The sequence below is a fragment of the Vanacampus margaritifer genome, chromosome 3, assembly GCF_051991255.1.
Source record: "Vanacampus margaritifer isolate UIUO_Vmar chromosome 3, RoL_Vmar_1.0, whole genome shotgun sequence".
NCBI lineage: Eukaryota > Metazoa > Chordata > Actinopteri > Syngnathiformes > Syngnathidae > Vanacampus > Vanacampus margaritifer.
Window position 1 is genome coordinate 24,804,247 of NC_135434.1, and position 22,209 is coordinate 24,826,455.

At 37.5% G+C, this 22,209-nt stretch overlaps 1 protein-coding gene across 1 annotated transcript; it reads left to right on the forward strand.

The window, feature by feature from the left end:
- Positions 1 to 733: 733 nt before the first annotated feature.
- Positions 734 to 22,176, forward strand: LOC144049391 (nuclear receptor subfamily 5 group A member 2-like). The gene is made up of 7 exons (XM_077562294.1): positions 734 to 863; positions 1,825 to 1,943; positions 2,372 to 2,513; positions 3,222 to 3,871; positions 15,422 to 15,541; positions 16,641 to 16,788; positions 19,732 to 22,176. Exons 1-7 carry the CDS (start codon positions 842 to 844, stop codon positions 19,983 to 19,985), a joined length of 1,455 nt encoding a protein of 484 aa, XP_077418420.1. The 5' UTR covers positions 734 to 841; the 3' UTR covers positions 19,986 to 22,176.
- The last annotated feature ends 33 nt before the right edge of the window (positions 22,177 to 22,209 follow it).

Below are 22,209 nucleotides of genomic sequence, written 5' to 3' on the forward strand. Positions count from 1 at the left end.
AGCCTGTCTTTGTTTTCCTGAAAACATAGAAAAACTGATTAAAATGCTCAAGATATTATGTTTATGAACAGTTTCATTTAAATGGGGAATTGCTTCAGTTGGCCAGTATCATGAGGAGATTATTTGCTTAATTTTTTTTTTAATAAAATTGGAATAGGCCAGGATTTTGGGGGGTGACGATAACTACTAGTCTACTACTGCTACTACTAGCCTACTACTACTTACGATTATTATTAGTATGTATACTGTACGTACTGCTATGATTTATTGTACTGTATGTATGTACAAAACATTATGTTTTATGCATTATGTATTCTATACCTAGTCCTACTTACATATAATCTCAACACTGGAACCTTAAAATCATAATACACACATGAGGGTTATAGGCCTATATCTAATGGAAATGTGTGCGTTTATCAATTGCAGTATTATCGAGCGCAATTATCGTTTTCATGAATGTCTCTCTCGTCTAATAAAAGTGATAAATTGTTGTACAAATAATGTCAAAATATTATTTCCACATTAAAAAAAAAACCTTTCATATTGTGAGTCATCTAAATCAGCAGCAATTCTCGCCTGTCCAGGCATTTTTCAGGAGGCAGCAAAGCGTCGGTCACCTGACTCTCCGTCCACCAATAGCAGCAGAGCAGCATAAGTTTGCGATAAGGGAAAGACAGTAAAGGGCGAGGAGGGCGAGGGAGACACCCAAACCAATCCCGTTACAGACGATTTTTTTCTTGGTCTCATCCTGCTGTTGTCCTCAACTGCAAATGCAAGGTTGCGTCCACATTTTCATAATCAGACAATCATCAGTGACTGGCTGCAGCCTGCTCTTCAGATGCTGGGAGACAAGGCTCACGGTAAGGCTTTTTACTTTCCCCCGAATTCCCTCAGTGCTGATGTGCATCCGGCAAAGAGGCGGCAATCACCAGTTCCAGCACCAATTCCATCCAAAAGAAAATATATTTTATTGCCAACCTTGTTACAAAGGTTCTTTAACGGCCTTGATTGCGCCCGACAGGAGACAAAAGCGGATGTAAAACAAAAATACTAAAATGCAGCAACAAGTGCGTATTAATGCAACTAGTGCTTTCCATCATCTGCCTTCGCCTTTTTAAAAATCCCATCAAGTCGCTGGTAGAGGTTATGCAATAATTAGCAAAAAAAGAAAATGAAAATAAAAAAATATTGATTTTAAATTTGCGTTACTGATTATATTAGGCCTATAAAGTATAGTGGTCTAGATGTCATAAATCAGTGCAAATTAAATGCATATATTCCCGTTGGAAATATAATTTACAATATAAAACAGAGAGTCTTAAATCCATCTAAATAAAATGCACGTTTTTATTTTATTTTTTAATTTTAAAATGAAATAGATTTCATTGAAAGTTTTTTTATTTCATTTTAGTCGTTCATTCATTAACTATATGTACTACATGTCGTGTGGTCGGCTATTTAAGTAAACTATAGGTTGGTCAAGACCGCCATAGCATCTCTACAAAAAAGAAAAGAAAAAGAGAACCTGTGTTTGTGTGTGTGTGCGCGTGTATGTGTGTGTGTGTGTGCGCGCGTGTATGTGTGTGTGTGTGTGTGTGTGTGTGTGTGTGTGTGTGTAACGAATATTGTTATTACTGAGATTATTTAATTTTTTTACCATTAATGGTTGCTGATTTTAAATTTGAAGAACGTCAAATCTGAGTCTATATGAACAGCCTACACAAACAATTAAAAGGTGCTGTGGCACATGCAGCCTTGAAATTGCGTTTTTAATGACCTTGGTATTTGTGCGCGTGCGTGTGCGTATATGTGCATGTACAGGTGTGACTTTGAAGGTTATGGAATACACATATGATGACGATCTGGAAGAGTTGTGTCCTGTGTGTGGAGACAAGGTGTCCGGGTATCACTACGGGCTGCTCACCTGTGAAAGTTGCAAGGTAAACATGCAGACACTCAAGTGCTGCAGAAAATAATGACACCATTTCATTCGTTAAAGGGGAAGCTGGCGGTAAATGCTTCGTTTTCATGTTTTTTCCCCTCAACGTTAATATGACCTAAACATGCAAACGTTATTGGTCTACAGGTTTTTGTGTGTGGGTGTGTTTTTTTTAAAGCACGCTGTCATTCCGCTTGTTAGCGGAAACACTGTTTAATCAAATATAGCTTATATTTGTATAAATGTGCATTCTTATTATAGACTATAGCCTATTAGTTTAAATGGAATGCTAAATATTTCAGAATCGAAAAAGCCTAATCTCAATTTCAATATTTCAAAATTTAATATAGGCCTAATTGAAAAATATTGCCATTCAAATTTGATGTTGATGACTTGAAAACAAAATGAGTGTGTTCGCCTTTTTTTCAGGGTTTCTTCAAAAGGACAGTGCAGAACAACAAGAGATACACGTGTGCTGAAAATCAGGAGTGTAAGATTGACAAGACTCAGAGGAAGAGATGTCCTTTCTGCCGCTTTCAAAAATGTCTCAACGTCGGCATGCGACTAGAAGGTACGTTTGCGGTTTTTTTCCCTTTTAAACGTCATACTAAAAACCAAACTGATAAATTGTTTATTATATAATAGCACGAAAAGACAACAATTAATTTTGCTGGCCTATCATTTAAGGGAAAATACTTTATTGTAGTTTCAAAATAACAATAGAAAAGCTTTATTGAATTTTTATACATGATGTATTTATATTGATGAACATGTGGCGTTTATAGCACATTTGAAGTTGTTTGACTACGTTCCAAATTGAACTCTTAAATTCCGATTTAACTAACAACTTAATTCTCCAACACCCGATTTGTTGGCTGAAGCCCTGTTCTCACTTCCTATTCACATGAGATGGGATTAATCTCCAGACAGCCATGCAACAAAGCACCTGCTTCTTCCACGCAAGAAAAAAGAGCACATTCTGGACTTACTGATAAAAGTGTGCAGAGACTCCCGTGTTTTAAATCAAAAGCTCTATTTAGGCTACAAGGAGGAGTGAAGACTGAGAATCTTCTCAGCCCTAAAAAGGGAAGCAAAAAAAGTGTGTGTGTGTGTGCGCGCGCGCGCGCGCGACTGTGTTATTCATTCCATGTTTAAATCGAGGATTAATAGGGAACAACGGAAGTAGCAATTTGACGCGGAAAAGTCATTTTAAAGTTTTGAATTGGATTTGAGATCGCAGGCTGCAATCATGTTTCATTTCTTGGCTCTTTTTTGACAGCGGTGCGTGCAGACCGCATGCGTGGGGGGAGGAATAAATTCGGGCCCATGTACAAGCGGGACAGGGCCTTGAAGCAGCAGAAGAAGGCTTTGATACGATCCAACGGCTTCAAATTGGAGAGTGCGGCCCCCCCGTCCGCCTCTCCTCTTCACGCCGACTACGGCTTCGGCGGCACTCTCAACGGTATGCCGGCCATCCCCAAAAGCCTCATGCCCTCCACCCCTGGCTCCATTACCCCCACAGACTATGAGGCGAACCTTTATGCCCCCCCATCCCTGGGTATGCAGTCCCTCGTCCCCCTGAGCGGCCAGTACCAGTACACAGCCTTCCCCGGCAGGGTCATTAAAGCAGAGTGCCCCGACTACACCAGCTCGCCCGAGTCTCTCACGGGATACACATACCCAGAAATGTACCCCTCGGCCTCACCGCAACCGCCCAGCCTGCCGCCGCTGGTGCTAGAGATGCTGCGCTGCGACCCGGATGAGCTGGTGGTCCGGAACAAGATCGTCGCTCATCTGCAGCAGGAGCAGAGCAGCCGAGGCCGGCTGGAGAAGCCCAGCGCCTTCAGCCTCATGTGTCGCATGGCAGACCAAACTCTCTTCTCCATCGTGGAGTGGGCTCGCAGCTGCATCTTTTTCAAGGAGCTCAGGGTGAGTACATGGGCCTATACGCCCTATTTGCTTCTTGCTCTATATTGCTTATGCATGCGCTTGTGTAAAAGCCATATTAACGAACAGATCCAATTAACTAATACATTTAAACTAATTCCCTTTATTTGTCGTGTAAGTTTGAAACAAAAGACAGGCCAATTCAGTAACCAATTCAACATTTATTTTGTATAGTTATACCCGTTCCGTGTCACTATAGGCTATTTTCCGAAAAGCTTTGGATGTCGAAACCTTTTAAAAAGCCGAACTGAACTTTGAACAAGCGATTTTGCGTCTACAGCGAGCCTATTTTATGTTGCCTAGCAACCAAGACAGCAGACATGGGCAGCAAGTTGTGGAGAATTAAACACGAAGACAAAAACAACAATAATAATAATAATAATAATAATAATAATAATAATAATAATAATAATAATAATAATAATAATAATAATAATAATAATAATAATAATAATAATAATAATAATAGCCTATCCCTCATAACCAGCAGTTACTTTTCCACTTGTAATTATACATTAGGTCGGTAGAGAGAGAGAGAGAGAGAGAGAGAGAGAGAGAGAAAGAGAGAATTGGGATAGCATTTACTCTAGTGAAAATGATGAATAATTTTTGCTGTAATGTAAATAAAAACAGTTGACTTTTTTGTTAGTTGACATACATGAGCTTTATAAGAGCTGGATTGTATTTCCCAATCACATAAATAAATAAATCTAATCATTTTGAAAACTAGAAAATGTCAAATTCAATCTGAAAACGCATTCTTATATTCGGGAGAATTCTCATCATTTGTCAAAATTGGTATGAAGCCACTAATTAAATTGTGTTCTATTGTAATAACAACAGAAATGCTGTATTGTAAATGTGTGTCGCTTCACAGAATGTATATAGTCCTTTAAAAGATCTCTCCTGAGTCAACACAAAATCCAACACAAAATTAATCATTTCTCAGCAAACAAGCGTATTCAATTACTGCATTGTATTCAACAATTCCTGTTTCTAAATTATGGACAAAAGTATTACACAAAAAGAAAACATGCTCTTCTGGTGGCTCTTCCATGCTTCTGGGAAGATTTTTGCTGCATCTATGGGAATGTTTGCCTCTTCACCCACAACACTTGAGCGGTCAGATGCCACTGATGTTCGGGCGAGGGCTTCTCATTCACAAACTCAATTTTAGTAAATCCTGCAGGTTTTTGATGGCGCTAAGATTAGGGCACATACAGTCAAGTTCTTATACACCATATACTGTACACCAAGCATGCCAGGCTGGTACCGAAAGTGTTGGAAGCACACTCCAACATGTCACTTGAAAGTTAACCATCAAAATTCAAGGTGATGTTTGAGTGTAGTATGGTTAATAGTTAGCATGTTACTCTAAGGAGACGTAGGTTCGAATTGCAGTTGGAGCATCTGTTTGGAGTTTGCATGTTCTCATGTGTTTGCTTTCTTGGGTTTTGTTCGAGTATACTAGGATTCCTCCCACATTCAACAAATATGCATGTTAGGTTAACTGAAGACTCCAAATTGTTCAGATGTGCATGCCCTGATGAGCACAAGTGAAAGCGGATGAATGGAAGGATGAGGAGCTAAGAGGTTTACTACCTCTGATTGATTAGTTCAGTATTACAATTACAAGGGGTATACCAGACTTTTTGTCCATGTGCAATGCATATTTTAGATGTACTATACATATTTTTTTGGGGGGGGGGGGGGCAATCAGTCAATCACTGTTCGATGTCACAAGATGATGATTTTTTTTTTTTAAGGGATTGCACTCTTTTGGCTTGCTGGTTCACCAAGCTTTCGTCTTCATTTCCGAGCGTATTAGCAGTCCTATTGTTCAAAGTTGATGATACTTTTTGGAATGTCTGTCCTGTGTGGGTAGCTGGTTCCTCTTCTTGCTCTGAGATACAGTATCAATGTGGTCTGCATATTTGTGTAAATGTCTAAAATGCACTCAAGCTTCTTCATTATCCAGTTTGTGCTGCTCAGTGTGTCATGTTGTTGCTTTGTTACTCTGCAGCTGTGACAACACGGTGGAAAACAATTCTCTTTTGGCTTCCGGGCCTCTGGTGAAAATTTTCTGGAGAGCTTTTTGCATCACATATTTTCTGCACTCCTGTTAACTGACTGTTTTATCTCTGGACCAGTGTTTCTCAAAGTTTTTTTTTTCAAATTACACCCAATATATATTTAAAGAAAAAAAACAGCTCTAAAAGAGTAAATGAAAATGTGCTGTTCTTATCAGTCAAATACAACTGAACTGAGCTTTAAAGTGGAAGTCAACCATAAACATTTCTTGACAATATTATGTTATGTGTGATCTCGCTAGTCTAAACATGACATTCAGATTAACAATACATTTTCGGAATATGAGTTATGAAGCAAAATCCAGTCATTCTTATCTATCTCAGGGTGCGGCCATTTTGCCACCAGTCATCGACAGAAACTGACATCAATGTTGCTCAGGTCTCAGGATACAACCAATCACAGCACAGGAAACAGGTGAGCTGTGGTTGGTTCAATCAAGTGCAAGTGGCAAAATGGCTGCCCCCTGAGATGTATTAAAACGGCAGAATTTTTCTGCTTAATTCATATTCCACTAACTTAATATTAACCAGAACACTATATTTAAAAGGAATAATCATCAACGTTTTGATCATTTTGTTGGTCTTGAGCAGAAGACGGCATGTTCTCAGGAGTGGTGTCTTCTCTGGCATCTCTCTCACCCGCAGAGTCAAACCTTGGCTCTTCTAAAGTTTTGGACTCTGCAATTGGCTGGCAACCAGTTCAGGGTGTACCCCGCCTACTGCCCGAAGCCAACTGGGATAGGCTCCAGCACCCCCACGACCCTTGTGAGGAATGAGCGGTTGAGAAAATGGATGGATGGATAGATGGATCATATTTAGACTAGTGGGACTGCGCAGAACATATTATTGTCAAAAAATATTTTTAGGGTTGACTTGCCCTTTAAGGGATACTTGACTCATTTAGCTATTTACAGCAGTAAAATGTTAATATTTAAAAATGAATAATTAATTTGATAACTTATTTTTCATGTACAATTAAAACCTTTAAAAACTCATTTTGCCACTTGCTGTTGACTGAAAATGACATTGTAGGTGCTCAGAGCTCAGGTGACGACCAATCATGGCTCACCTGTTTTCTGAGTTTGGTCATGTGACGATAGCAAACTGAGCCATGATTGGTCGTTACCTGTTTCCTGAGCACAGGTAATGTCATCTTCAGTCAACAGCAAGTGGCAAAATGTGTTTTTAAAGGTATTAATTGTACATGAAAAATAATGAAGTTATCACATTAATTATAGATAATATATTACTTTCTTACTGCTGAAAACGGCTAAAAACGGGTTAATTATCATTTTAACAAATAAATTGTACTGGATTAAAAAAAAAAAGCACACTTATATCACTAGTATGAACATTCAATTAAGTGATTCTTTTGTGTATCATTAGAGGGAGCCCATCTACCACTGGTGGTATTCAAAATAAATCACCCTTTGAGAACCGCTGCTTTAGACTGCTTAGATAATTGCTTTGAATTGTTAGAATGGTTCATGAGCAAACACAAGTTAGCAAAAATAGTCTTACGCTAACTCACTAAAACCCTTTCAGATAATTCCTTTCATTTTACGTGTGTAGCTAAAACAACAAAACAAAAAGCAAAATAACTCAATAACACATCTGTTGTTGGGCGGGGGAGAAAATCTGTTGAGTTAGTTTTTTTTTCTGACTAAGACTAAAATGGTCATGATGATTTGAAAATGGCAGTCATTTTTTTCTAGAACAAATTTTCAAGTTTTTTTCTCCACATCTTACCCTCCAGATAAACATCATTCCACTGATTTACTGTAGTAAGACTGTGGTAAGAAAAGCTGATTGTAATTAACATTTCTACAGTGTTTGCAGTTCCCAATAGGTCAGTACTATCAATATGTTTAAACAGAAAGCTAGCAAAGTAGGAATTAAGTGGATTAGTGCTGGCGTTTCTTTTTACCATGTAACCATGGCCACACTGTTGTAAGTTTTAGTTTATTTTATGCTGTTTTTTGTTTTTGTTTTCAAAACTTGTAACTATTCTATCTTAGTGTTTTATTTACATACATACACATGTATTTCATATGTTTTTTTCAAGAAAATGGGGGTCGTATAGCTCAGAAACTTGACATGATAGAGAAAAACTGAGATCAGTTTTGGATTTTCGCCTGGGAGACCATGTTTGTGTGTGCGTGTTTGTGTGAGTGCGTGCAAAAAAAAAAGTCTGGCACAGTTAGGGGCACCACATTTTAGCCCCTGATTGCGTTTCTGTATGTTAGAGCCCCACCCCCTCAGTCAATGAGCAGAAATGCTGGCTACACCCCCCCCCCCCAAAAAAAAATGCTACACTGCTGCCAGTGACTTCAGTTTAACAAAATAAATAGCACGGTTGAGTAGTTAGCATGTCTGCCTCGCAGTCATGTTATCAGGGTGTGAATCTCTTGGATGACTGGACACTCAAAAATTGCCCATCGGTGTGAATGTGCATGTTAATGGTTGTTTATTGTATGTCTGTGTCTAGTCTAATCCAGGGTGTACACCACCTCTCATTAAAAGTCAGCTGAGGTCGGCTCCAGCACATCCATGCAATATGAATTGACAGTAATTGTAGTACACAAACCTGCAGGTGGGAAAAGATCACCAAAGTGATTATTAGTGGGTAATGGAAGTACTGATGAATACATTTATTGTGCAGTATTACGCTAACATTTATTCCTAAATATACCCTGTATCTCTGGACGATGGGATATGTGAACTTAACGGGAGCAACAAAACTCGTTATGTAGCCTGAATGTCGTTGAACAATTTGTAGTGGTAGCTCATGCGACTGCGATGCACTTTGATGTTGACATCTCTCATTGAGCACATTCTTTTATTTACACACAATTAAAACAGGCAATGACAACCTCTGAAAATGGAATGAGTGACAGTTGAGCATAATACAAACAGCTCATGTATCATCAACCATTCATGTATTCATTTTCTGAATATTTTTGTATTTCTTGCCACATTAAATCCACACAGTAAATTCTATAGAGTAAATTTGACTCGATTTAGAGTGGGACCAATTAGACTCAGTTTTAGAGTAATAGTTACACTTGGAAGGGAATGAAATAAAGAATTAAAAAAATATATATAAAAAAAAAGTCACAGCTTGGGAGACAGCCGATCTACTCACTGCGCCAGACAGCTCTTGCTACGTGCTAGTATATTGTTCGTGTCAGCTGGAATCTTCCGAACTCCAAGAGCAAAAACGGTTTTGACCAAAAACATCGTTTTTGGCCTCTTTTGAGGTAAGCAAACAGTAGGAGTGGCATAGCTCAGATGGTAGTGTGGCAGTCTCCCAAGGTGGAGGTTGTGAGTTTGTTCCTTCAACCCTTGAGTGACTTTTATTTGACATTAGTGGCATTAAAAAAAAATCTTTATTTTACTCTCTCTCAAATGTAAATACGACTCTAAAACTGAGTCTATTTGGTCAAATCTACTCTAAATAGAGTCAAATTTACTCTGCAAAATGTACTGTGCAGTTTAAATGTGAAACCTAAATAAAATCAATGCCCCTCCAATTAAAATCAATTCATCATGTGCACAAGTGCACATGCAATGTGTATGTGATGTATTTCTTGTGAAATCCAAACTGTTATATGGCCCTTCAGTGGCCAGTGTGCACAGTGTGAAAAAAGCTGTGCAGAAAGAGCTGTTTCTCTGCACTAGATAATTACATTCCATGCAGACGATAACAGGGGAATGTCAGCCTTCTACTGTGCTGCACTCTACTCGGCTACATTGTTATTAAATTGCAAGCTATTGATTGCTGCAATTCCTTAAAGGTGGCCTTTGTCATGTCTTGGGTTTGACCTTCCATTCACCTGTTGAATGGCTGATGTTGCATATGACGTATACACAATGAACGTTATAATGGTTCGATCTGAAGGCAATGAACTGGAAAGAGCATATCTGAAACTAACTTAGCCAAGACAATCTTCAAGAATTTGTCTCGAAGAACAAATTATATTGTAATAATTTGAACTATAAAAATGAAAAGAAATAGCATTCATTATATCGACTTTGTTAAATCGTTACACACATCCTGTATATGTCACTCACCCACGCCTCTCAAAACATTTTATGAGTGGATTGCACCGTAATGGTGGCCCGAAAACAAAAAGTATGCCAATGTGTAGTTACTCACTAAGAACTGAGTCAAATTTGCCTCAGAGGAATACAAAACACACACGCACACAAAACTATCGGCTCATGGTCATTATACAATACGATACAAATTACCTAAATATCCTTTCAAGGGCAGGTTCAGCTGACTAAATGCCACCATCAAATGGAAGGATTTTATTTTAGCTGCTAACTACTGCAAAGGAACTAGCTTGCAGCCAGAGGTGCTACTTGCTACCTGGAACTAAAAAGTGTACAATATTAAATGTGTACATTCTGGAAGAGTTATTTATTTTTATTTTTTATTTTTTAAATATATGTAATGCAAAGACATGTCTGCGGAACTCAACTAAGTTTGAAAGCCAACATAAAACAAATCTGAAGGAAATTAATTTCTGTCGTTTAAAGGCAGCACATAAGTGACAATTGTTCAAGGCGCTTTTTAATACGCTCCATTTTTGATCACCAGTCAATTAGAGTGAGAGTATAATTTTATTTTGGGGTATCATACAGGGGGCTTAATAAGAAATGAAAACATTTCACGTTGTTTATATGTTTACCAGTTCCTAGGTAGTAGATAGGGGTTCACTGATTTATTGTGCATTTCACACAAAATATATATGCTATATATGCTATATGCTTCACATACTGTAAATACAAGTACAGCATTTAAAGGCAGTTACAAACAGATTTAAAGATATTTAAAAGCAAAGTAAAGAATTTTAAATCAAATAATCTGATACTAAAGGATTCCAGCTTCAATTTTAATTTAGTAAATTCAAACACTTGCTGTGTCCTGTTTTTCATTGGATTTATTCCTTTCCTGATGAAGGAAAATCAAATATTTAACGTTCGCTCACATGGCACATCATGTACAGTCAGTATGCTCAAAGGCTTTTATGATGAAAACTTCACTAAATTAAATATACTGTACATGAAAAATCATTGTAATAATGAAAATGTATATTAAGGCCCCCAAAAATGTCCCCATTTAAAGTAAAATAAATGTTGAACCTTATTAAAGCAACAATAAGGTACTTTCAATTTATATTGATTATGGCGGCGTCATATGGACAAAAGTGGTATTGTTATGCCTGAAGGAAGACCATGAGGACAAGCGCATTGTGTGGTTTTTGAGCTCACGCCAGCGAGTGGAAGCCTGGCCAATGATGATCCTTGACTGTCCTTTTATCTGGGTAGCTTCCCTTTTTCTTTTTTGTCTCCTCGGATAAAACTTTTCAGTTGTTTTGCAGCTTCTGCCAGGAAAGCAGTAATTGTGGGTCGACATTCTATCTCTGTAACAAAGGGGGAAAGGGGGAAGTAACATATGCCATAAAGCTGTCAATACAATTGTATTTTTTTTGTGTGGCAACTCCTCAAAGTTGCTTAGTGACAGTAAAAATGATACAGACCACCTCAAGCCATGGCAAAGGTACTATTCAACTAGTTGTAAGTCGTTTCATCACAAGAGTTATGAAAATATTTTATTAAGGTTGAAAAGTTCCTTAGTGCTACTTTAACCATCTTGTCTTTTATCAATGGTTAGGTGAAATTGGTGAAGACATATTCTGTAATGAAATACCGGTACTTAAATGACTTCAACCCTGTCACTGATTGGTGACCAGCCCAAGGCGAACCCTGCCTCTGGATCTGGAAGTCAGGTGGGATAGACTCCAGTCATTCGTGACCACACTCAGGACATGGAAATGAATTTATGGCTCAAGATGGTATGATGTGGGTGAATTTATCAGTGACGCAAAAAAAGCTTTCTTTTGTGATTAGAGTAAACATGATGTCCTGGTGCTTGTGTGCACTCTATCTAGGTACTATTTTAATTTTATTTAATTTATTTGAATGATAATCCAAAACAGGTACAACACGACCATGCGTTTGTGTTCATATAAATTTTTGAACAATAACCATGGTTGTGAATAAGAGCCTCTGTGGTCTTTGTGAGTGATTAGTGGTCAGTGGCAGGACAGGTGTACCCCGCCTCTAGCATAGAGTCATGTGAAAAAGGCTTCTGCTAGAATTTGAATGGATGACAAAATTAATAGACATCCAGTCGTGTTAATCTTCTGTGATAAAACATCAAACGATATACCGGGGTAGTTGTAATTAGAGAGCTCCGGATCTTTTCATGTGATTGGAACTTAAAGCAGAGCCTGTAATTTTCATCTAATTGGTATCGCCTTTTCAAATTGGGGGAGAAAAAAGTTAAATACAAATATTAAATGAGCTGGCTTCAACAGCCTGTGAGTCTTTGAAATGGGTGATACCTTTGTACCCAAAGCTTGTGTTCAAAATGGTCTTTTTAACTTTTGCTCTTGTGAAGGATATTGAGGTACAGTGTGAGATATGGAAACATTATTGCTTATAAGCCAAGGCAAGACAACAGATATTCCAACTAAACTGAGTCTACAAAGCCGCACAGACTGCGGGAAGAAGCACTGTTCATACTAGTATGGACAAACAGCTTGCTGAGCAGCATTGTCGGAATACATAGAGCATCAGGTTTGCAAATTTGAAACATTTAAACTAATTACCTTCAAATGCAAACCCAACAAGTTTGAATTTACAGTATTTTGTGGCAAATGTTTGCCCCACTCCCACTGGATACGTTTGGCAAGGTATCAGATCTGACTTGACCTACAGTATTTGCAAAATCAAGAGACTTGACCTGGACTGAGGAGGGGGGAAAAAAACAATCGGCTCATCCCTAGTTGCAACAATGTGAATTTTAAAATTCTTATGGACATGTGCTCAAGTGTTATCTTAATAAAATAGCCACAGAATGAAACAGGTAATAATGTACACGAAATGAATATTGTTCTGTACATGACCCAATAGTTTGGTCAGAGTCCCTGCCACATTTTATTTTAATTGTTTCATTTCAGACATCGTTGGCATCCATGTCAGGAAATGCAATCAATACATTCAGCTTTGGTCTCAAAATATTTACATCATGTCTGCTTGCTGCTAATGAAAATCACCCCAGTGGTAGAAGGTGACACAACATGTATACAAACACAATTACTGTAACGCCAACAGAAATTAATCTCTCAACTCAAGTACTTGCTCTATATTCTGCATATTTTCAGTGTATTTTTTTTGTTTTTGGGCTGCTGCTGAGAGTCTAACTCCTCTAGAGGAAGTGCAGGAGGTCGCCGAGACCTCTTACTTCCTTAACCCCTTCCTTTGTCACTTTAAATCCAGGCCCCCACTGCAACACTATTCCTGATGGGTGCGGGGCCCAGATTTGACCCTCTCCTCCGCCACTAATATATTGTTTGATTTAGACGGACAGTAATTCTGTCAGCTTCATGTCAGATGAATGTGCGCCTGAGCCTATTAAGAGCTGCAGCTGTGGAATTACTGACCGCCGTGTCCTTCACTTTACTGATAATTACACTCACATACACACACATCGCTTACAGAGCTGGGGAAAGATTACCGGTAGTAGTTTATCAATACAACCCTGGACACACTAACACAACCACCAATGACTGTCGTCACCCTCTAAAAATACTGGCCTAAGTCATAGGGAAAAAATCTCCTCAGGGTGCCAACCAATGCACTTCAACAAAAATTGACGATAATCTTTAGTGAAAAAAACCCCATTCAATTCTATCCCTGAAATAAAATGATTAATTCTTATAATAGGGGTGTCAAAATGAGTGCGTTAATTTTGAATTAATTTCTATTTCCTTTAACGCCACTATTTATTTAGTTTTTAACGCACGATTAATGACTTGGAAAGCGTGTTCTGGGGGAATTCCAGTCACAACGCAGCAGACACGTCCACGTGAAAATTTTGCTGTGATAAATTTTAGAATAATGCATATATTTATGGAGAGTGGGGTCAAGTTGTAATTTACAATTTTAAAAATGTGCAGAATTTCACAACTTACTTCACGTTAAAGATTACATAGCTCTTAATATGAAAAGAAAAATGCACAGAGCTGTCACCAACATCTTAAAAATGAAAAATGACCTCAACACAAATCAATATTACACTTGTTTGTTTGTTTTTTACAGTAGAGTACATCATTTTAATTTTAACTTTGAGTTATTATGAAATTACTGTATCAATGACTAAAAGATGCAGCCAAACTTCTATTAGTTTAACATATTTCTCCACTTTTATGTTAACAAGAGTATGGAAAAAAATATTGTACATTTTACTGTTCATTTAGAACAAATATAAAATGTGCGATTAATCTTGAGTTAACTATTGAAGTCATGTGATTAATTACGATTAAACATTTAATCTCCTGTCACCCCTAACTCATAACATGTATTTGGTTAAGTTTTTCATGTTTTCTAAGAGAGAAAATTTAGGCCCTTATTTCAATGAGTGACATATCAGTGTGGTTTGGTACTGGGGTGACAAAGAATTTTCTTTAAGAAATAGGAGCAAATTTACGGGATGTGTGATTTAAATTTCATTATACTTATTTACCTAATTATATATATTATTATTATTGTACTGTAATACTGTGAGGCTATATATTTCAATAATAATACAGTTCCTTAATGGGACAGTTACAAAAAAAAACATTTTGCTTCTTAATAATGCACAATTTGTTGCATTTCTTCTTCTTCTTCTTCTTCCAAGATGAGTGTGTGGTTGTCCCGAAAAAGGAAAGTTGACGATGGGGCAGAAGTTGATCCCACGGTTCTGTGTAAAAAGTTGATAAAGTCCAGACTTTTTTATTGATTTTAGTTTTTACAAGAGAGCAGGAGATCTGGAGAGTTTTTGTGGCATGTGGACTGTTAACGGGGCACTGTGCGATGTGAATGAAGAGGTGCTGTGTTTTAGTGATGTTCTGCTGTGAAAGCATTTTATTTTTTTGTCTATTTATTGAATTGTTCTTTGCCGACCTGTGTGTTTAGGAAAATAATGTAAATAAGAGCGGCAAATAAATGTATTTTTTCAAAATCAAATCAAATCTTCTTCTTCTTCTTCTTCTTCTTATTATTATTATTAGATTTTAGAATAACTATGTATGTACTGTACTTGTAGTTGTAATGTTAATGCATTAGTTGAATGTGTTTCTGGTACTGTACTGTATTTGAGTGAAAAGTCTAATTAGGACTCACAACAACAAAAAGACACGTTAAACTGTAATTTAACAACAACAGCTAAACATAATAAAAATATATGTTTCTAATTTTGATCATTTTACTATGAAAAAGGGTATTCAAAACAACAAATCAGGTATCAAGTACTCACTAAATTTTGCCTTTACTTTTTTCTTGTCTTTGTCTCACTCTCTCTGTGTTTGTCTTGTGTTTCCTGTAGGTGGGGGATCAAATGAAGCTGCTGCACAACTGCTGGTCTGAACTTTTGGTCCTGGATCACATTTTTAGACAAGTGCAGCATGGAAATGGAGACAGTATCCTGCTGGTGACTGGCCAGGAGGTAACAACTCCCCCACACAGCTTCCCACCAGCACATTATTTAAAAAAAAAAAATACTACTCAGAGTTTCTGAACTTCTTCTCTACTTTCCTCTGTCAGATTGTTTTCTTTAAAAAACATACACGAACAGTGTATATCATGATTCCCAGCAGTTGCTGAAAACAAAGGAATATAGCATTCTTTGGGGATGAGTAGATCAGTGGGGCAGATTGACCCACCACATGTTTTCAGACGCTGGAAAAACTTCAATTCCTTAGCTCGTGAATAATGGTGTAATATTGTGAAATATTAATTTGGCAGTGACAGGTGAATATACTCATAACATTGTGTATGTAACAGGCAAGCAACCATGCAAAGCAGTGCGCCAGACAAGTTCCTGGTTTATCACATTGATTCATTCCACTGAATATGTTTTTAAAATGATGTCAATTTACAATAAATCAAAAGGAGTAGTCAGAATTAGTTTCAAGAATTTTTTTTCATTCTAGAATTACAGCACTTTACTTTGCATGGGAGTCAAATAACGATAATGTGACATTTGATAGTCGGCTGGAAAAAAGCCAAAATCAACTGCTTGGAAGCAGCAGGCTCTTAAAAATCTGAGTTCTGATTTAATACTTGCTCATACCCCCTGCAGGTTAATCAGATCAAAAGCCAGTCTCTCAGTCCTTCTTAATGTTTCTATTTGCTCTTGAAATGTTCATTCTGATACTACTAAATATACAACAACTGGTAATTCCATCCTTTGAAAGACGTTTGATCCACTGCTTTGTGGCATGAGCACCAATTAGAAGTTCACAGCTGGATTTACTTGGGGGGAAAAAATACATTTATCGTTAATTCATTAAAGTGATAATATAATAATAATAATAAACAAGGTCAACAATGAGAACTGAGATTTGTAAAGTATGTTTTTTTAGTGCCTTTCACAGACCCAAGGCGTTTATAACATACAATAATACAAAAATAGTAGTCTTATTATACATACAGTATATAACACACCTCTACCCATCCATTTGCCATACTGCTTTTTTGGGGGGGGGGGTCTAACCAATCTTATATATAATATTGGGAATTAATCAATAGCTTTTGTTTTGCAGATCGAGCTGTCTTCTGTTCTGTCTCAAGGTGAGGCAACTCTCTCAAATTTGGTCCAAAGAGGACAGGACCTCGCTGTAAGGTTGAGGGTCCTGCAGGTGGACCACAGGGAGATTGCCTGTCTGAAATTCCTTCTCCTATTCAACCCCAGTGAGTCAACATTTTTTTGTGTGTGGTAATAACAATGAGATAAAAAATACTGTATACTTAAGTGATGGCAGAATAAATTATATTTTGAATGATATAATAGTAATACTTTTAAACGGGACTGAACTTATATGGTACTTTCTACACTATATGGTGCATTCACCCATTATATGTGTTTTCAGAGTATTCTGTGCAGCCTATTAAAACTCAGAACATTAATGTTCATGTCAAAATAATTCTGCTCTTGGATAGGCTTTATACTGTAACATTGATATTTTCTGAAATATTGCCACATCTGCTGACAATGTGCAGTACATAAGGTTTTCACGACTGGCCTTTTACCTCCAACAAATTCACTTAATTAAAAAACTCGCCTTGCAAAAAGCGATTGTTAACAAAGACAACCTCCTCTATTGTGCACTAATGGCATTCTAAAAGAGAGTAATGGGTCTATCATTCGATGGAAAGGCTGACATTCATGTAGCGGCTTGCGCAGATGGAAAAAGCATAGATGTGGTTTGCCCAGATTCTCAGAAGTGTTTGCTGTTTAGCGCAGGCAAGATGATAACAAAGAGCGTTTGAATGGGGAGAGCACTTGTCGTAGGTAGAAAATATTTGCTCTTTACTGGCGTCTTCTTTGCACACACTCTCCTCTCCTCATCCTTAGAGTCAGGTTTGTCAGGGGTAATTTAATTGCCCCTAAGCAGTTTGAAAGGATGATTCATAACATTGATTCAAAACATTTAATTACTGTGTGAATGGATTCGACAAGATGGGCTCAGCTGATGCTGAATGCCGGTCCATTGGAGGGCTTTGCTGTTCTCCCTACCAACCTCCCTCCCTCACACACTCACACATGCGCGCACACACACACAAACACAAATATTCTGACAATTGATGAGCATTTTTTTGCATCCATCTGTTACAAAAGAGTTAGAAAATTCGACAGTAGTATTGTGTCACTAGCAGGGGCGCACCTACAAATTTTGCTGTGGTTCTCAAATGGCATTTTTATACTGAATGTATTAACTTAAGACTTGGGGCATGTATATATATATATATATATATATATATATATATATATATATATATATTCAATATGGACACTAGACGTTAATGTTAATATGCGGCAATACGTTATGTTGATGTGAAAGATATTTTTTTTCAGCAGTTTTAAATTTTAATTTATATAACAAACTACGCAGGTGGTAATACAATTTACTGATTTATAAAATAAGAATACATAAAAATTCATATTTAAGGTTAAGACCAGGGGGATGGGGGATAGGGGTTGCTATGGGTACTGGGGCACAGGCCCCTTTGGCACTGATGCCTAAAGTGCCCCTTTGTCTATTTATTTATTTATGTATTAATTTTGGATTCTTATATATTATTATTATAATAATTATTATTATTGTTTGAGAAAGTAATTTTGTTGCCTTTCAAAACAAAAATTCAGCAACATAATTTGCATAAAACTAATTATTATTATTATGTTATCCTTGAATGCAATCATACTACGAGACGCGCCCTCATTTGAAGCCAGGTCGCTCCGTTTTTATTTACGTAGTCTCACTCACAGTAAACAAAAGCCAAGGTCATAGAATGCAGAAAACTCAAGCAAAACAAATGCTGTTATTTGATAGATCTTCTCACAGAGCATACTGCGTGCTAGTCTTGCTTCAATTGAAAACACAAGATGTAATCAGCCTAGCAGCAACAACGATGAAGTCTGACATTTGGGCGCAGTTGGCTCTGAGGACGCGTGAAACATGTCCCCATCAATTTTATAAAGACCACAATCCTTCCCATACACTTTTGCAATGGCAAAAGTCTCCTCCGGTAAAAATAACGTTCCTCTTCCATTGGGACGGGCATTTGATGCGTTTAAAATACACAGAATATGTCGGAATTTGTAACCCCAGCTCAGAATTTTGATAAACCCTCTTACTGAAGACTCCAACTCAGGAAGGCAGACGTAGAATTGTTTCTATCCGCTAATCATGTAAACACTATAGTTACATGTTTTGTTATACTTTACAGGGGCGGGCAAGCGCTAGGGGCACGTAGCTCTGGCGTTAGTGTCACGAACAGCATGGGTCTTACCACGCTGTAAAGAATGAGGCATCTGATCAATGTGAAAAATACAAGTAACAACTTTCAGTAGATGTTTGTAACTTTGTAACTTTTTTCTGTTAAAGTAGCACTAAGAAAGTTTCAAACTTAATAAAATATTTTCATAAATCATAAAACTAGTTAAATGGTACCTTTGCCATGGCCTGATTGGGTCTGTATTATTTTTTTACTGGCACTAAGCAACATTGAGGAAGATGGAAGGAACACTGCCACACAAAAAACAACAAATGCGCTGAATGCTTTATGGCAGTGGTTCTCAACCCCTATCCAGCCTGTTTTCCACATATCCTTTACCCAGCACATTTGGAGATCGTTATCAGACTTAATGCAGAGCTTGCTGATCATTTGAAACACCTGTGTTGGTTGTTAGAGACATGGAAAACAGGCTGGATAGGGGTACTCGAGGACCGGGGTTGAAAACCACTACCACAACCATAAAAAAAATTGCAATAATCAATTTGTAGATTCGTATCAAATCGAATCGTGACCTATGAATTGTGATACGAATCGAATCGCCAGGTACTAGGCAAATCACACCCCTATTATCAGGGCATGCCCAACTAGGGGATGTCAGAATATTTGATGTTTGGGACAGACAGAGCATTTAGGGGAGTGTTCCCTTCCCCTATCCATACCAAGAGGTGTCCATGGTGAACTACTAAATGTGTAGGATTTTTACTTACACTGTATTTCAAAGACATTTATAAAAACATGCTGGATACTCATCTTTTCTGTTATGTCTATTATACATGGCACACTGCCGCCAACACATTTATGTTCATGAACCTTACTGAATGATCCTGTGTGCAGATGTGAAGCTGTTGGAGAACCAGGCGTTTGTGGAAGGTGTCCAGGAGCAGGTGAACGGAGCTCTGCTGGAGTACACCCTGACCACCTACCCTCAATTTCAGGAGAAGTTCAGCCAGCTGGTGGTGCGACTGCCGGAGCTACGCTCCCTCAGCACACAGGCTGAGGACTATTTGTGTTACATGCATCTGAGTGGAGAGGTGCCCTGCAACAACCTGCTGATTGAGATGCTCCATGCCAAGCGAGCATGTGTGTGAGGAATGCAGACGACTTGCTTCACCAATGCTGTGTCTTGGTGAGACGATGTGTGGGATCAAAAAGTCAGCAATGAAAGTGGACTACATGTGAGCTCATCTTTGTGAGCTTTTTTATAGCAAGAGAGGCTCTTGTGGGTTTGATAGAGCCTCATCTGTGTTCCAGATTGTTTGAGTTTTGTATATTTATGTGACCTGTTTCAATTGGATCATAACAATTTTGAATGACATCAAATTTAGGGGCAATGAATCATTTCCCCAACTCCAATGAATCAAACATTGCCAACACAAGTGCCCACCTGCTTACACCTCAGCAAAGACAACCACAGCCAAATACATCTAATGACAATGATAACGTCGTCAAGTGTTGAATGCACTATTCCATTGAAGTTCAATTGTAATATGTGGTGAGGAGGCAAATGCTTAACTGTCGCATCGGATGGCACCATTAGCCTGGAACCCTTTTATGAATGATGGCCTGGTCAAAACTCTGCACTTTTAATGAGAGATTTTATAACCTTTTTAAGAAATTAAATGTTGGCGTAGTCTCTCTCCCTTTTTTTCAATTATAAAGAAACAAATTCTGCTGTTTTTTAATTATGATGATCTTGATAATATTACATTCTCGATAGAATGTGCAGTTTCATTTGGTCACATTTTATAGTCAATATAGTTTGATTCAACTCGATTTAGATATTAATATATTGATATCACAACATAGTTCTGTTTAGACCAAATGAAAGAAAAGTAGGATAAAGCCAGTATTAAAATTAAAAACAATGGTTGTGGCCATTTTGTTTTTCTTGCATACCAGTTGGCCAAACAGACAACATAAAGAAAGAGTGGGAAAGAAGCAGGTTACAAAATGTCAATATTTAATTTAGATTTCTGAACACGTTTTGTGTAATGATCTACAGTGTGCCTAAAGAAAAATAAATATTTTTGAGAGTCCTATCTCCCTATCAATTCCTATGGATAGTGAATTGTGTCTCATTTAACATACCACGCGGTTGTGGTAGTAGCCTCGTTAGTCAGGATAGTGACACGGAAACACTACAAGTAAGCAATGTGACATTATCTAACTTTATATTTTCTCTGTCAGCTATCAGCTTCAAGGCTGATGTCTTCAATACAAGAGGAAATTCAGAAATTCCTTATTCAATTAACAGTGGATGGATATGCTTTCATTTTGAATTCCAAAAGGCTTAGTACTTTAGTGCAAAACATTTAGTGGGTTTTAATACAAATGCGGACTTTGTCCATTTCTGTCGCCATATCTGTGATGTATTAGTATTTACACACAATCAGACTCACACAAATTGAACATGTTCACTTTTTCAAAGTAACGTCATAACAGTAGCACTCATGTTACTTGTTTGTTGGTTTTAGACAATTCCAATGTCCAGTTGCCTAAATATTTATTGGCTTATTATGTTTGTCTGTTGGAATATTTTTACATTTAACAGCTTTCGTACTGAGCAGTTTAAAGTCAGTCTATCAACAATTTGGATCACTTTGAAAATCTGAATAGTGAGTAACGGAATGATGTCTATTCTTGGTAGTAATTGTCATCACTGTGGTATCTGTGGCACTTACTGTGGCTAAAAAGTGAGATAGACTCATTTAATAATAAAAGGTGATTTATGGGCACATTCAGAGACGGTCATTTAAACCACATGAACTCTTGCTAATTGTGAAAGAAAGACAGATGAAAAAGTATTTGTAACATCATGCAGCTCACTGTAGACATTTGAAATATTTCTTTTCATGTCCGAAATTTCAAGATATTATCGACAATCATTAAGTCTGCCTTAATGTGAATGTCACCCACAGACACAAAGAAAAAAAAACAGCACACACCTTGATTTTCATATTGAGGCAGGCGGGTGTTCACATGGTGTACATGGTGTATATTTATGTTGTGAAGTAACAAAATTACGATTCATTTAACTCTAAAGAAGTTCTCAGCTTTTATTCAGGGCTATTTGCTACCGTTGTGAAACTGATTCTCTTGATGTTGCTTTTGTTTTTGTCCTTCAACTCTTTTTTTTTCTTTCTTATGTAGGTTGACAGTCTGTCCCATGTTAAAGTGGTTTACGTCCAAAAGAGACAATGACTGACCAAAGCATTCTGTTTTGTTTCAATTTTATTGTAATAGTATCACATCAATAAAAGTCAATGAAATAAAGCTGCACTTGTGAGTTGGCTATTTTTGCCACTTTGAATA